An 11,942-nucleotide genomic window follows, 5' to 3' on the forward strand; every position below is an offset into this window, starting at 1 on the left:
TACACAATGGAAAGGCCACATGTTGTTGGGCCAGAACTACTCTTTCTCTTTCTCTTTCCCAGGTGTAGACTGAGTTGCTGTGTATATTTCCAGAAATGTTCCCTTTGCAGTATCACTTTTTGCCTTTATTGTTTTTCCTATCTGTGTCATTTCTGTGGATGTTTGAACAGCCAACCTCATTTCTGTGATTGGTTAATCAAATGGTTTCTTTACCAGAGGAACACAATTTAGGAGTTTCATAGATCAAACAGCAAGGTGGTTGTTTTTGGCTGGCATAGACATGATGGACTAAAGGGACTTTTTCTATCCTTTGGCTTTTATGACTCCAAGAATCAATAGGATTCATTGCAAAGTGATACAATGCTGTCACTGGCTGCTCCACTCTGCAATCTGGAAAATTATCACTGATAGATGTTTGTGCTAGAATTATACATTCAATAGAGGCTTAATTGAGTATGTGTTGAATGTAATAATATTCATTATTGTAACTTCACCAAAGTGTCTGAAAACATGTCATCCTTAAATATTGTAACATCTGTGACATTATTTGTCATTTGGCATTTGCACTGACAAGTCTTCCATAAACCATTTGAAGATATAACCAATGTACAAGATTATACCATAAAGAACATGATTAGACACAACAAAATTCGGCATTTTTACAATTTTTTTATTTTATCACTAATGCAATCTTAAACATAAAAACAATTGGACAATCACTCTGTTCCATTTACACATGCACCTTTATGTCATCAACTGGAATAATTAGCAATCCTCACTTTCTACCAATACTATCAACACCCCAGAGTTATATTGATAGATAGATAAACAGATCGAAAAAAAGTTAGATGGATATATATATATATATATATATATATATATAAAAACTGAGATCGGACTGCTTCTGGTCAGCAGAGGCCTATGTTTCAAAGTCCATTGTATAGACTGTTCCCCGTCCCTTGGCATCTTCAAAATGTCCATCCAGCTGCATCATAAAGGTTCATTGCTCCAACCACAACCCAATGCCCCCTCCTCTGCTAACAGCCCATCATCCACACCCCACTCCTTGACTAAGTCTACACTTTCCAGCAAAGTTGTTTGTATGGAACTGCATTTAAATTCAGACGTAAATTCAGTTTGTATGATATTAAACAATATATTGTGAGTTTTAAGGCTTTCAATCAGCACAGCTCTGACATGGCTGCACTCCATTCTCATTACAACCTGGACACCGTATGGCTCAGAATGACTCTTTGAATCGGTTGGCAAACATTGAGAGTTTGCTTCCATGGCACAAAGAGCAGGGTACAGATCCTGCCCCATCGCACTGCAGACATGTAGGCTCCAACCCACCTTCCTGAAATAGATTTAGGTCAGGAATTAGTCACAGACAGATATTTTGTTGCATACAGTTAATCTTTCAATATGTTTAAGTGCTTTGTACTTCTTCTTGTAGAGTCAAAGAGATGTACAGCATAGAAACAACCCTTCAGTCCAACTTGTCCATGCCAACCAGATGTCCTAAATTAATCTAGTCCCATTTGCCAGCACTTTGTCTGTATCCCTCTTAACTCTCCCTATTCATATGTCCATCCAGATACCTGTTAAATGTTGTAATTGTACCAGCCTCCAGCACTTCTTCTGGTAGCTCATTCCACACAGGCACCACCCTCTGCATGAAAATGTTGCCCAATAGGTCCCTTCTCAATCTTTCACCTCTCACCTTAAACCAATGCCCTGAGTTTTGGACTCCCCTACCCTGTGAAAATGACCTTGGCTATTCATCTTATCTAAGCCCTTCATGATTTTATAAACCTCTGTAAGTTCACTCCTCAGCCTTTGACACTGCAGGGAAATAGCCTCAACATGTTCAGCCCATCCCTATATCAAACCCTCCAACCCTGGCAACATTCCTTGTAAATCTTTTCTGCATCCTGTTCTTCTATGTCTCCCTGTGCCATTACCATACATTGAGTGAAACACTAGAAAGAAGACCTTTTTGTAATGCTTCTAGAAATACTACTGCACTTCTTGTTACTCAGAATTACTCAAGAACATTTCTCCTTCCCATCTTTGTTGCTTCCATGTGGGGAAGCACATACTTCTTCACTATATGATGACATAGCATTTTCATTTCATTTACTGTTTAATTTCTGTAATACATTCCCTGAAAGCCAACTTTCTTCAATATTAAATAGCCAATGAAATGTCAGAAACCTTAAATATAAACTCTGTTTCTCCACAGATACTGCCTGACCTGCTGCTATTTCCAGTATTTTCTGTTTCAGTAAGTCACAACACATCTTTCTATGTGATTCTGTGATCTCAACAGATTTGCCTATTGCCTAACATCAGTGGAATTCAGCAGAAACCTTAGAGATAACATTCAAGAGAAAAGAAACGTCTACTAACAAACTCCACACTAATAGCATCATTTCCTCTTTATAATTTATCTGGTTAGCTTAACACTTTGCTGTATTGGGCTAGATCTCGACCTCAAATATAAGAACAGCACTAAGTGATATCCCACCACTGATTCACTACGTGTCAGTTCAGCAACACCTGTTTATTATTGTAAAACAGATCATTTATTTATACCCATTTCTCTAGGGCTTCCATTCAAGTTCTCCTGAAATTAGGTTAGGAGAATCCTGTGTGATATCTTTAATGTCTTAACTTCTGACAGAAATCACTAATGTCAGATTTCCAATCCCTGAGTATTGGAGTTCTGGGATTATTCAATGTAGATTGAGCAGGATGATACTTAGATTAAGAAACTAGTTTTGAGAACTGGCATGTGATACTGACATTATATCTATTGGAACAGAAAAAATAGCAATATATAATAAAAGCTATTAAGATTATGAAGCATTTTGATGAACTGATTATTTCTCCTTATATGAGAGTTGATGAAAACAAGCCATTGGTTTAAATCATCCCTAAGAGATTAAGGAGTGGAGTTAGATGAAATTTCTTTCCGTAGAAAGTTGCTGGACCATGAATGTTTTTTTCCACAGGAGAGCTTGTGGCATCCTCTAACCATTTTAAGTAAACAAGGTAAAAATATAATAGGAAGAACAAACACAGAGGAATGAGATTTGCCATAGATTATTGTAGCAAAGTGATATAATGGGGAAATTACTATCTTATGTGCTATAAATTTCAAAATGATGTTTTGTTTTATTTATTTTGATGTATATTAGTAATGATAAGTTGTATTTGCATGTCACCAGGATTGTTACTTTAACAATTTGATTTATGTTGTTTGTATTGTTAATTCTGTTTATTTGAGGTATTGATACATTAATTGCACAGAACTATGGAATTGTAATGATGCAGAAGAAGGTGTTTTGACCCATTGTGTTTGCACCAGTCATTGTAGCTAATGCCAATCTCCTACCTTTTCCACATAGCCCTGCAGAGCATTTCTGCCCAAACACCATTGATTGCCCTCTTAAATGCCAGGATTGAATGTGCGTCCACCACATTTCCAGCCAGCGCATTCATACCCTAACTACTTGCTGTGTGCAGTTTTTTTTCCCACATCACCCTTGCACAACATTTTAAATCTTATCCCCTCTTTTTTTTCTTTTATAAGTGGGAGCAGCTTCTTTCTATCTACTCTATCCTGTCTGTTCATTGTTTTGAAATCCTCTATCAAATCTCCTCTCAGCCTTCTTCCCTGCAAGGAGACCAGCCCCAACTTGGATTAGTTGGTATCACTCTTGATGTGAGTCACAAGACAGTGAATTTAAGTCCAAGTCCATGACTTGAACATACAGTAAAAATATTAATTGAGATCCTAATGACCAGTTTCATTGGTTCAGTGGGAAATTAAAGATAACACTGTAAATTGAAGAAAGAATCTGCAGCTATCCAAGACAACATTCCTACTTCAATCAGCGAGACTGAGGATTGATTTGCCATTGACTAAATTGTTGCCGATGGGATCTTCTTATTTCCAAAATGGGTGCATGCTTTTCCTGAAGAGCTGCCACCAATATGTAATTAATTGTGAGGTGTTTTAGAACTGTGATAACTCCTGTATGTATGCTACTCCCTGTTTTTAAAGTCAAACCTAATTAGTGTTTACCTCCTTAAAGATGAGATGGTGAAAGTAACTTATCCTATGAGCCACTGTTCAATATTAGTGATTTTTACTTTAGGCCAATGGAGGTTAGTTACTAAATACAAATAAATAGAACACAACTTGATTAATGTTTTGAAGAAGTAACGAAGAAGATTGATGAGGGTAGAGCAGTAGATGTGATCTATACGGACTTCAGTAAGACATTCGACAAGGTTCCCCATGGGACACTGATTAGCACGGTCCGATCTCATGGAATACAGGGAAAATTAGCCATTTGGATACAGAACTGGCTCAAAGGTAGAAGACAGAGGGTGGTGGTGGAGGGTTGTTTTTCAGACTGGAGGCCTGTGACCAGTGGAGTGCCACAAGGATCAGTACTGGGCCTTCTGCTTTTTGTCATTTACATAAATGATTTGGATATGAGCATAAGAGGTACAGTTAGTAAGTTTGCAGGTGACACCAAAATTGGAGGTGTAGTGGACAGTGAAGAGGGTTACCTCAGATTACAACAGGATCTGGACCAGATGGGCCAATGGGCTGAGAAATGGCAGATGGAGTTTAATTCAGATAAATGCGAGGTGCTGCATTTTGGGAAAGCAAATCTTAGCAGGACTTATACACTTAATGGTAAGGTCCTAAGGCGTGTTTCTGAACAAAGAGACCTTGGAGTGCAGGTTCATAGCTCCTTGAAAGTGGAGTCGCAGGTAGATAGGATAGTGAAGAAGGTATTTGGTATGCTTTCATTTATTGGTCAGAGTGTTGAGTACAGGAGTTGGGAGGTCATATTGCGGCTGTACAGGACATTAGTTAGGCCTCTTTTGGAATACTGCGTGCAATTCTAGTCTCCTTCCTATCGGAAAGATGTTGTGAAACTTGAAAGGGTTCAGAAAAGATTTATAAGGATGTTGCCAGGGTTGGAGGATCTGGGCTACAGGGAGAGGCTATGCAGGCTGGGGCTGTTTTCCCTGGAGCGTCGGAGGCTGAGGGGAGATCTTATAAAGGTTTACAAAATTATGAGGGGCATGGATAGGATAAATAGACGAAGTCTTTTCCCTGGAGTCGGGGAGTCCAGAACTAGAGGGCATAGGTTTAGGGTGAGAGAGGAAAGATATAAAAGAGACCTAAGGGGCAACCTTTTCACGCAGAGGGTGGTACGTGTATGGAATGAGCTGCCAGAGGATGTGGTGGAGGCTGGTACAATTGCAACATTTAAGAGGCATTTGGATTGGTATATGAATAGGAAAGGTTTGGAGGGATATGGGCCGGGTGCTGGCAGGTGGGACTAGATTAAGTTGTGATATCTGGTCGGCATGGACGGGTTGGACTGAAGGGTCTGTTTCCATGCTGTACATCTCTATGACTCTATAACAGACAAACGAAAACAAAATATATTTATCCTAATTTTGCGATGTCTTATTCTTAATTTTTTTTCACAAAACACAAACAAAAAGACCTAGCATCACACTTTGTAAGTTCTGAGTCAGAATTATACAGTGACTTCTTAGGCTGTTTAAAATCCTAACCTTTCTGATTCAATATTATGATGAAAATTAACTTCTCTTTTACATATAAATCTGTTTCGCGGAAACAGTCACGGCTGAAACAGAATGAGAGGATCACACTTTGGACTCAACCAAATTGGCAGCTGACAATGAACAAGAAGGTAACTATTGAGGCATTTGTCACAAAATTATCAATCTTTCATGAGAAGCTGGTATCCAACCCTAACAAAACTATCACTCGTCAGTACTTTTAATAACTTACTGCAAATTGAGGGATCTAATCCATTTCAATTAAATGACCAGCAAATGGTGTTTCAATTTTCAAGATTGTAATTCTAATGCCCAGAGAGAAAGGTCAAACAAGAATCAATTAATCCAGATGGATCAATATCCTCACCAAGTATTGAATTGAATTGATTTGAATTGAACTGATTTGAATTGAATTGAATTGAATTTATTGTCACGTGTACCAAGGCACAAGGCTTTGTCTCGTGAGCAATACAGGCAGATCACAGGGTTAAGTAGCATAGATAAGTAGAGTAAGTATATTAAACATATATAATGTAAGATAACAAAACTGACATCAATGTTGATACAATCAAAATATTTCAAGCTTTTGAACATCAAAATTATTTTAAAAGGCTCTTTTATGTTTTGTTAATTCACTGAATAATTTATCTTAAGACTTTCCTTAATTTAAATTAGGAAAGTTGTATACAGTACCTCAGCTGTCCTTAACTGCTTTTCACTGCTTTCTTCAGCCTCCCCCTTTCCGTCCAGGTTTGCTGTATTTTCAGAGATCAGCTGAGTTTGGAAAAGTTTACTTATGAGCTTTCTCTGAGTCAGCGGTGCTTTTATGATCCTCAGGTTACTTGTATAGATGATAATTTTTCCGAAATTCAGTATTGTTGATGACTATGAATGCAGAGATATGCTGTGTAACTTATACAGATACTGCACTATCACCGGCAATATTTTATTAATGTAAGATTGTAAGTTAATTTCTTGTTTGAGGTGCTTTCAACTGAAAAGCATGCTATGTTACATGAATATTCATTCATATCAACTCGATAGCTAAAAGTAAAGACCAAACCATTGTCAAAAATGATGGATTAGCATACTTTATTTTAGAAATAAAAACTAGAACTGAAAGTTACTATCATGTTTAATGCTCTGGTATCAAGTTCCTCTCTCCACTTTTTTAATGGAAATGTGAATCCATTTATAACCAATATTGTTATTTATTGCCACTATCGAAATAAGTGAATTTAAAATAAATTCTCAAAGTATTTACATGATCATTGTAATTTTCAGGCTATATCTGTAAGAATAATCTTAAATACAGTTTAGTTGATTTTAGTTGACAGCAACAAGTTATTTTTCAGAACTCGTTACATAAAAAGCGGCTCCTCAGAACATTTTACAGGGTAATAAAATTCAAATGGATATTGACTGTCTCTGAGTCCATGTACACAGATCGTTGAAATGTCATGGACAAGAACAAAAACTAACTTAAATAAGCCAATAGAATACTGACCTTTATATAGAGAGCACTAAAATACAAGGGTATAAAAATCATTTTTCAGCTCTGGTTAGACCAGGTTGTGAGATGAATCCTCACTATATTGTCTGAGCTATCAGTGAGAAACTGACACCATCCTCTTTCCTGGTAGGGACTTACAGGGCACCTAGGAGACAGTGAGGTCTGCAGATGCTGGAGATCAGAGTTGAGAGTGTGTTGCTGGAAAAGCACAGCAGGTCAGGCAGCACCCAAGGAGCAGGAAAATCGACGTTTCGGGCCGGAATCAGATTCCTGATGAAGGGCTCCAGCCTGAAATGCCGATTTTCCTGCTCCCCAGATGCTGCCTGACCTGCTGTGCTTTTCTAGCAACACACTCTCAATTTACAGGGCACCCTTGGTCTAGAGTGTTGGATGAAAACCATTTGGTAACCTAATGAGAATAGGCTCTTATTTTAAACAAGATGTGGTTCATTGCACAATAGCAATGATGTCCAAGCTACACTGCTGTGATTGATATTGTCATAGAGGCTACGAGAAAGACCAAGATGGCCGGTCTCCTTCCACTCAGCTCCTAAGCTGTTCCTGATGACATATCATTGAGGGGGGTACTTCAAGCACCCTACAACATTCACCCTTTCAAATTCCTACACGCCATAAAATAGGCCACACTTAAAATACTTCAGCAGTTGTGGATAGTGCACCCTAGGAAAAATATACTGATCTTGGATTGAAAGCAATTTAAATTTACCAGAATTATCCACTGATTCCAAGACAAAGATTACAAGGATAGACTACATAAACTGAGGTTGTATTACCTGTAATTTTGATGATTAAGTGATGTCTTAATCAAAGTCACCAAGATATTAGTGAGAAGTTATTACTGTTTGCTGTAAATTTAAGAGTAGTGAACACAACCTAAAAATTAGGGCCAAGTCTATTAGGTGTATATGCAAAGGATGGTAGAAGTGCTGGGTCAACTGAAAATTTTAATGTTGAAATTGTTGGAATTTTTTAACAAAACGGTGGCATGATGGTTCAGTGGTTAGCACTGCAGCCTCTCAGCACCAGGATCCCAGGTTCGATTCCAGCCTTGGATGACTGTCTGTGTGGAGTTTGCACATTCTCCCCGTGTCTGTGTGGGTTTCCTCCGGGTGCACCGGTTTCCTCCCACAGTCCAAAGATGTGCAGGTTAGGTGAATTGGCCATGCTAAATTGCCCGTAGTGTTAAGTGTGTTAGTCAGAGGGAAATGGGTCTGGGTGGGTTACTCTTTGGAGGGTCAGTGTGGACTGGTTGGGCCGAAGGACCTGTTTCCACGCTGTAGTGAATCTAATCTAAAATGTGTGGAAGGCCAAGGTGGATAAAAGGGCAGCCACGGATGGTGAAACAAAAGGATCAGGCAATGAGAATGATCCATATCCCAATCACATCATGAAACAAAGAGGTTAACAGAATCACAAAAATATTATGACGTAGAAGAAGGCTATTTGATCCACCGTGCCTGCACTGATATTGAATGAGCATCATTTCCACGTGGTAGTTCCCTGCATTTTTGCCTTCCACATTATTTTTTTTAACCTGAATAATCTTCCAATTTCCTCTTGAATACCTCAATTGAACAACCTTCCACCTCAGTTCCAGGCAGTGCATTCCATACTTTAACTATTCACTAAATGTGAAAAAGTTTCTCTGTACTTCACTCTTGTGTTTTTTGAAGATCACTTTAAATCTATGCTCTCTTGACCTTGTTCCTTTTACGATCGGGAACAGTTTATCTTTATCTACTCTATCCTGCTCATGGTTTTGAAAACGTCTATCAGATATCCCCTTAGCCTTCTGCTCTCCAGGGGGATCAGTTGCAACTTCTTTAATCTACCCTCATACCTGAAGTATCTCATCCATGGAGCCAGCCTTACAAATCACTTCTGTACTCTCTCCAACACACACACATTCCTACTATAATGTGGCACCCAGAGCTGTGAACAATACTCCAGCTGAGGTTTAACAAGTGCTTATATAAATTCAAAATCAACTTCTTGCCCTTGTCCTATATACTCCTATTAATAAAGCTAAGGATGCTTTACTTACTGCTCTCTCTGCCTGCCCTGCCACCTTCAATGATATGTGCATATATACACCCAGGTCCCTCTGCTCCTCTACACCCCTATTTTGTATTATCTTTCAATGTTCTTCCTACAAAAATGCATCACTTCACACTTTTACAATGTGCACTTACTTGCAGTCTATTTATTAGACTGAGAAACTTAAAGCTATTGTAGCTATATGGGAAACTGGATAGCCATGTACTTTCCAAGGAGAAATCTGAAGGTAGGAGAAAGTGAGGGCTGCAGATGCTGGAAATCAGAAGAACATCTGAGGACCAGGAGAATCGAACTTTTGGGCATAAGCTGGAAGAACTTATGCCCGAAACATCGACTCTCCTGCTCCTCAGATGCTGCCTGATCTGCTGTGCTTTTCCAGCACCACACTCCCGACAGAAACCTAAAAGTGTGTTCTCATTCTGAAATAGAGGAATGCACATTGAGAGAATGACAGAAGAGCTTCTGAAGGCTACATGAAAAGATTTTGTGCTCATGATCCATATAAGTGTGAATAACATACATATCAGGAATGGAAGGTATTTGTTACAGAGCTCAGAAATTAACATAAGAGATTGGTCTGGCACTAAAAGTCATTAAGTGGGATTGATGATCACTGGATGTTCCAAGCAGAGTAGAAACCAGCCAATATGAGAACTATAGGTCGATTAGTTTTAATTCAACATTGTACAAAATATGAAATTGATTACTTACCAATTAGTAGAGAATTATTTGTATGATAATCCAGTAGACAACAGCCATAGATTCAGGAAGTGGGGATCTTTGGAGCAGAGATTCAGGCCATTCATTCCCTTGAGCCCGCTTTGCTATTCTAGGTCATGGCTACCTCATTGCTATATTCCCGTGTTATCCCCATATCACTTGACATCATTACGGACTCGAAACCTATTCATTTCTGTCGTAAACTTTCTCAATGACTGGCTTTCACCTCTATCTGGGTCAGAGAATTCCAAAAATTCACCACAATATGAGTGAAGACGTTTCTCCTCATCTCAGTCCTAAATGGTTTGCCTTTTATTCTAAGACTGTCTCCTGGTTCTGGCCACCACAGCCAGTGGCAATATTCTTTGTGTACTGACTCTGTCTAAACCTTAGAAGAGTGTTATAAGTTTCCATGAGGTCACCTCTTATTATTCTCAATTCCTAAGAACACAGTCTCCTCAATCTCTCAACATAGTACAATCCTACTATCCCAGGGATCAACCTGAATCTCTATTGCATTATCTCCATGGCTAGTTTAATCCACCCTTCGGCTAGAGAACCAGAACCACACATTTTTGTCTGGGTACTACCTCCACACATCCTGCCAGAACAATCTCATTGGCTTGGTTGTTGAAATGATGTCCCATTTAAACAATAGAAAGTCTTGTGATAGTGCATACTTTGTCTTCCAAAAACTGCAATGTAACTGCTTCTTGTGTATTCCAGTTTAAAATGTGCTTTAAAGGATGCATCAAATTCAAATCAACGAATTGATAGAGTCAAAGTGTAATGAATGACTTACCTTGGAACGGTTTTCAGTCAGGTCAGTGAATAGGTTCTGTTCACCTGTCATACTGTACCTATTTCCATCTCTGAACACATTTATTCTCTGTGCTAATAAACGTGTTGAAGAAGGGTAAGCTGTGTCCCAGTGTTCCTGTGCTATAGCTCGGCCAATTTCAAATCTCTCATTCAGTCTTGTTTTCAATGACCCACGTTGACCGTCTTCCTCAGGTTCTTCTGACTCTGACCCATCCTCATAAACCTGCTTCAGCACACGACCACTGTAAGAGGAGGAGATCCGGAATCTAACTTTCCTGGGCTTGGGTTCACACTTATTACTGAACTTACTGTGGAGTTCCTCCATTCGTAATGTAACTGCAGAAACACCCGATAAAGAAATGGCCACAATCTGCCTAGAATCTAGAACTAATTCACAGAGAGTGCTATAACTTCAGTCTCTCCTGTTCTCTTGCTTCCTTGTAATGTATAATTCAGTGATGAGATCATTTGTACGAGGCTGATACCACCCTAATTAAACAATTACATGAGTGTGTAAGTATCTACAACACTGCAGGGCAATTTATCTTAGGCAGCAATTAAAAAAAAAGCGTCTTTGTTGGAATTGTACTGTTACATTCATTTTGTTAATTACATATCTGAATACATGCACTTTGGCTGCAGCACAATACACCTCTATGTATGTGTTGCATGAGCAGCATCATTCTTTTGTGTGGATTTGGGTTTTGTATTGTTGCAGTAATCATTTTTCTCTGCCCTATTTGAAAGCTTAAATGAGCATAGTCAGTGCTGTCCAACATTTGGATATATCCACAGGTTTTCATTATTGAAATCATTAATTTTCTTTATCCCTCCCTAAGGCGGACAGTCCAATTCCATTGATGTCATTATTGTCACTCATCAGATTAGATTTTGAGTCAAAATGTGTGGCATTGGAAAAGCACAGCAGGTCAGACAGCATCTGAAGAGCAGGACAGTCAACATTTTGGGCATAGACTCTTCATCAAGAATGTTGGGGAGGAGGGCATCCAAGGAGGCTGAGGGATAAATAGGAAGGGGTGGGGCTGGGTGGGAAGGTATCTTGGAAAGCAATAGATGGATGAAGGTGGGGGGGGGGAGGGTTGATGGTGATAGGTTGGTGTGGAGGGTGGAGCGGATAGGTGGTAAGGAAGACAGGCAGGTGGAACAGTTCAAGAGGTCGGTGCCG

At 39.1% G+C, this 11,942-nt stretch overlaps 1 protein-coding gene across 1 annotated transcript; it reads right to left on the reverse strand.

Moving 5' to 3' along the window:
* Positions 1 to 874: 874 nt before the first annotated feature.
* LOC140491784 (glutaredoxin domain-containing cysteine-rich protein 2) lies at positions 875 to 11,098 on the reverse strand. The gene is given in 3 exon segments (XM_072590186.1): positions 875 to 1,357; positions 6,316 to 6,507; positions 10,737 to 11,098. Coding segments are annotated over 3 exon segments (717 nt in total). The 5' UTR covers positions 11,082 to 11,098; the 3' UTR covers positions 875 to 1,177.
* Between the last annotated feature and the right edge of the window lie 844 nt (positions 11,099 to 11,942).

This window comes from Chiloscyllium punctatum, chromosome 20, assembly GCF_047496795.1.
Source record: "Chiloscyllium punctatum isolate Juve2018m chromosome 20, sChiPun1.3, whole genome shotgun sequence".
In the NCBI taxonomy this organism is placed as follows: domain Eukaryota; kingdom Metazoa; phylum Chordata; class Chondrichthyes; order Orectolobiformes; family Hemiscylliidae; genus Chiloscyllium; species Chiloscyllium punctatum.